The sequence below is a fragment of the Cyclospora cayetanensis genome, unplaced genomic scaffold (assembly GCF_002999335.1).
Source record: "Cyclospora cayetanensis isolate NF1_C8 unplaced genomic scaffold, CcayRef3 CcayRef3_contig_407, whole genome shotgun sequence".
In the NCBI taxonomy this organism is placed as follows: domain Eukaryota; phylum Apicomplexa; class Conoidasida; order Eucoccidiorida; family Eimeriidae; genus Cyclospora; species Cyclospora cayetanensis.
In genome coordinates, this window is record NW_020312378.1 from 3,361 (window position 1) to 8,709 (window position 5,349).

General features: G+C 54.3%; 1 protein-coding gene across 1 annotated transcript; it reads left to right on the top strand.

Annotated features, from left to right (window-relative positions):
- The first annotated feature begins 767 nt into the window (after window positions 1–767).
- LOC34620694 (4-hydroxy-3-methylbut-2-enyl diphosphate reductase) lies at window positions 768–2,989 on the top strand. The gene is made up of 6 exons (XM_026334388.1): window positions 768–838; window positions 996–1,386; window positions 1,599–1,821; window positions 2,062–2,401; window positions 2,577–2,774; window positions 2,935–2,989. Exons 1-6 carry the CDS (start codon window positions 768–770, stop codon window positions 2,987–2,989), a joined length of 1,278 nt encoding a protein of 425 aa, XP_026190173.1.
- Window positions 2,990–5,349: the final 2,360 nt, after the last annotated feature.

The window sequence follows — 5,349 nt, forward strand, 5'->3', positions numbered from 1 at the left end:
GGCCATCTTGATAGCAACAAATGACACTCTCGTTCTCTTGCACATGCGCTGTGGGCTCTTTATGTAACTGTTGCTGCGTCTGCATGGTCACTTAGGCGAAGCTGCTAGGAGCGTACGTGCTTAGTGACACACCTCCGGCCCTCTAGTGCATGCTATCTTCTCATATATTGAGTATGATTGTCCTTTCATGGTGCTTTCGGCCTTTCCTTCGGTCAACACGTGTGGGTGGGGTGCTGGCGACTGGCCAAAGCTAAGGGGGTCGCGATTCCCAAGGAGGAAAATTAAATTGTATGCTCGCGATGAAACCTTGATTGCAAAGTCTATATGATTCTTGAGAAAAGTTCAATTCGCGGGTAACTCTGTTTTCGAGTCCAGGCGAAGAAGGCGAGCCGACCCCACAGCAGACCTCTAAATGATCAATGCATGTGGTGGGCGCATGCCCCCGCTAGAACCCTCCGAAATAAACGACCACTAATTCACATCTACCTCCTTTGATATTTAAATTGCCATAGTTTCGTAGCAGCAGCAGAATGCAGAAAAGACAGGCAGAAGCCTCTTAGTGGCTGTCCTGCGCGCTCCTCCCGTTATACATGGAGACTGAGTGGATAACCGCAGCCTACACAGGCATATCAGACCCCCGATGTCTGAACCACTTTGAACCATCATCACGTTTTTTGTTGTAATAGGGGTTATTGATTGTTTTCGTTCTGCTGTCTTTCTCCTGGCCAAACCGCCATGCAGGAGATCTCCTGGGGCCCCGGGGCTCTATGGCGTGTGCTGCATTTGTTATTGCTGCTGCTCCTCACACATCTCCCATCTGCTTCTGTCCAATTCTCGCGCAACAGTACTGCATGCGAAATCACTAGTGGGGTCGTTACCCGACAGGGGGGCATCTCCGCATACCGCAGAAACACAGGGGCAGGCCCTGGCCTCCATGACCTGAGTGCGCAAACGCGGCCACGCGCGCTTCCTTCGCATGCCAACTTGTTTTCCAGGAAGCAGCACCAACAGGAGGTGCCAGATCCGGTGACAGAGCGTGATACTTTGGAAAAAGAAAGAACGTCCACCGTTGCCCCCAAAACAACGGCAGTAGCAGAAGGAGCTGCCACCTTAGCGAGGCCTGTGAGATCAGCGCGCACGTTCGGTGCAGCGCCTCTCGCTGCTGCAGTGTCTGCTGAGGCAGAGGCGGCAGCAGGGGCAGCAGTTGCGGAAGCCACCGCAGCAGCAGCAGGCGAGAATGTGGCCCTGCTTGCTGCCCCGCGAGGCTTCTGTGAAGGAGTCAGCCGAGCTGTAGGGGCGGTAGAAGAGGCGCTGCGCGTCTTTGGAAGTCCGGTCTACGTCAAGCACCAGATTGTGCACAACGAGTTCGTCTGCAAGCAACTGGAGGTAATAGGGGGTTTCTAGGGACGAGGCAGGAAAAAAGCGAGCACAGGAGAGCCGCAGTGACAAGAAAGACGGTTTTTTCAAGCTCAGTCTCGCCTTGATAAGGCCATACAACATTGTGTCTTGATAGGTGCTTGCATTCCAGTCCAGTTGGCGCGTTCTCACACCCGCCCTCCCTGCCTCGCTGGGATATTTTTTTGCATCGACTGCCACAGGACCGCGGCGCAATCTTTGTAGAAGACATCGAGGAAGTGCCTCCCAACTCAGTTGTTGTCTTCTCGGCGCATGGAATTCCCCCCTCCGTCCGAGATGCTGCCAAGGCCAGGGGCCTCACGACGGTTGACGCCACCTGCCCCCTCGTGCAGAAGGTCCACGTCTACGTCAAACAGAAGGCCAATGAGGGCTATCAGATCGTAATTATTGGACACAAGAATCATGGTGTGCAAGTCACTGCTCTAAGTAGAGGTCTTCATTGAAAGCAAGTCGCAACAGGGCGGAGGTAGAGGGAGAAGGGGGACGGGCGGTCAATTCAAGGGCCCCTTTAAGCTCGCATGCAAGTGGGCGTGCTTGCTAAGGAGGCCTTACGACGCCTCTGCACCTAACAGCTTGCCAGGTTTGTTGGTGTGCATGCATCTCACCGCATGTTGCGTCTTCTGCTGTGCCTGCGTGTACTGCCAGTGGAGGTTCAGGGCGTTAAGGGCGAGGCCTCGGATAAGGTGCAAGTTGTCGAGTCCGAGGCAGATGTGGCTGCCCTCACGTATCCTCCAGACACGAAACTGTTTTACGTTACCCAGACCACTCTCAGCGTCTTGGACTGCATGCGCATCGAGCAAGCGCTGCGCGCCAAGTATCCACACATCGAAACGATTCCCTCGGGCTCCGTGTGCTACGCCACTACAAATCGGCAGGCGGCACTGGGGGCCCTCTCTGCACATGCAGATCTCGCGCTGGTCGTAGGGAGCCCCTCTTCAAGCAATGCAAAGAGGCTTGTGGAAGTCGCAAAAAGCAGAAACATCCCGTAAGAAACGCGGGTGTAGATGCGCTCTGCAGGCCTTTCTCTCAGTCCCGCTGTCGGCGTGTGGGTGGCACCACTGTTTTTCGAGGTCTACGAGCGAAAGCCTGCCAGTTCATTTAGTCTTTGATCGCTTCTGGCCATGCATGTTCGCCCTTCGCACCTGTACCGTACGCTGCAGGGCATATTTGGTGCCGACTCCCGAATCCGTAGATCCGAAGTGGCTGAAGGGCGTCAAGACGGTTGTTGTTTCTGCGTCGGCTTCCACTCCCGAGGCCCTCACGAACCGTGTGATGCAGCGTCTTGCTGAGCTTGGGGTGTCTGTTCAGCAGGAGGCCCTTGCTGTCAACGAGACAAAGCCTACGTGGAAGCTCCCCAAGTAAGAGCGCGAACAACATTCGTGCACCTAATAAAACCCCTTATTGAGGTAGCCTTTTGCAGTTGGCCTACATATTTTGAAACTTGCCAGGGTAGGATGATTGTGGAAGGTGCGCAACAGTGCTTGGGTGCAATGCGGCGTTGACCGCTGCTGGTCTCAGGAACCTGCGGGATGCCGCGCAGCTCCTCGTGGCAAAGTTGACGACCGCGAATTGATATAATGCAGCGTTAGAAGCACCATGACGAGAGAGTGATGGTCGGTGGGAACAGAAAGCAGAGTTATCTGTGCTGTGCACCCGCACAAGAGTTGTTGGCTGACCTCTGGTAAGGGCCGAATGGCGATGGGAAGCTGCACAGGCCGACGGGAGAACATCCTTAGGTGTATACGAACAGCCTTTGGTATTGGAGAGAATACACAGGCACATCAGAGGCACTGGGCATATGCAAGTCAGACTAACAAGGAAAATGCTCGGAAGCACATAGGGGTGGCGGCACACCCTCGTGGAAGGCCTCGGGTTGTTGGCTGCGCACTCGGTCGGGACCACAGGGGTTCACACAAAATGAGGTGGGGGGCCCCGACTACTTCATAAGAGGCATCACCACAACCCTCACAGTGCAGGTCATTCCCATGCGTCCTAGTTTCAGCCCTGGTGACCCTGAGGGTGCAAGGGGAATTCCCTACAAAGGGCATCGGTGAAAAGGATTAAGAGTGGGGACGGTGGGCTATCTTGAAGCAGTGCCCCTGCACTCCAGTGCACTAGATGCACAACCGTTTTATTCATTTTATTTTCCAGTGACATGTTCCAGGGGGTTCGCCGGTCACGCATGAGTGACCCTCTGTTTTGCTCATGCAAATGGCGTCATGTGCGAAACTGGCGCACGCCAGCCAAACGGCTGCGCGCTTTTCTGTTAGCATATACTGAGCAGTGACGAATCAGTTGACAATTGTTGGCACGGAGAAGCCGTAGGGCTGCTTCGGTTCATGACGTAGGTAGCACCCTAGGCAGTAGTCGATGGCTTGAATTACTGAGCCTTCCTGGAATTGCGCTACGAAGAAGCTACACAGGAAGGGTGCGGGTGGCTATAGAAAACAAGCGCCCAGTAGTAGTGCGGAAAGGCCATTTCGGGCATGTCAGATCCCTCCCGTATGTTTTTTTTTGTCCGGCTGATCAACGTATAGAAGACGGCCACAGGTGGGCCATAAGGGCATAGCCTACGCTTGCTACTGCAAGAAGCAGCTGTGCAGCGCCACTCCTCTTAAGCCAGACGCAATATCAAGGCGAACAACAGGCTATTCTACGCGAGTTCAATGCAATTACGGGTGCATTTACACCTCCCCCTTGCCTGCAGGGCACGTGCAGGCTGGTGCGCGACCCCATGACAGCTGCCTCGAACTGCTTCTCCATTCTTCTGCAGGTGTAAAGATCCCACTGCAAGATCTCCAAGTCCTGAAAATCAGAAGCCCGTCAGCCTCTTGCTTCGCTTTCCTTGAGTGCATGCATGCATTCAGCAGTAGCCAGGACATGCAACGGGGGGCTTTGGGAATACCAGTCGCAGCAAGCATTTCCGGCGGATAGTCCTCCGCCGGTTTTTACAATAACTGTACAAAGGTTCCAGGGTTCAAGCTTCAGAGCATACGGTTTGCGTCTGTCGCTTTGACCCTAACGAGTTCCGAGGACTCGGGCGATATGTGCCTCGCATCATCGATGGGCTGGTTGCCTGTTTCCCAATAGGGTATAGGGTTCAGGATTAAGGGTTATGGGAAGCCGCAATGACGCAATCCCCGGCAGCTGCCCAGGCGAAGCGCAGACGGAAACTTGCAGAGGAACCTGATGAGTACAAGGAGAAGCTCCCTTTAGAGGTTTGTAAACCTTCCGCAAATTACACGACATGGCGTTTTTGTTGTTGCTCCCCTGGGGTGGCCGCTCATAGTGCCACTCGCTTTGCCGGCCTCTGGTCGTTTGTAAGCGGGTCTTTTGTGGCGTTTCGCTGCAACGCGAGATCTCGCATGCAACGCAGGATGTCGGAGGGTGCTGTATGTACACTGCAGCCCACTCATTCGTTTCCTCTTTTCGTTGCAGGATGATGAACTGCTTGTCAGGCTGGTGGTTCAACAGCGGGGGACGCTGCAGGAGTATCGGCGGCAGTTGAATTCGCTGCGGCGGCAGCAGCAGCAGCAACAACACCAAGCGGCAGAATCTGCTAGATGCGCTGCAGCTGTTGCTGATGCGTGGGCTGCACTAAATGCTGATCTCCTGCTGCTACTGCCAGAGCGGCAGGGTTCAGAGGACTCGGAGTTGCAGAGCAGCGTGCAGGCGCTTCTGCAGCGGCCCGGTAATCATGTTGATCTGAGTGTTGTTTCTCTCTCTCTCTCTCTCTCTCTCTCTCTCTCTCTCTCTCTCTCTCAGATCGGAAGAGCACATGTCAGAACTCCAGTCACAAGAAGACCTCGTATTCCGTCTTCTTCTTGTTACAGAGATCCATCGAACTACTACTCATTGCTTACATCGTTCTCCGTGACTCGATACCACTAGCCTCACTTTTCAACATTTGACTGCTCAGACGTATGATCATCT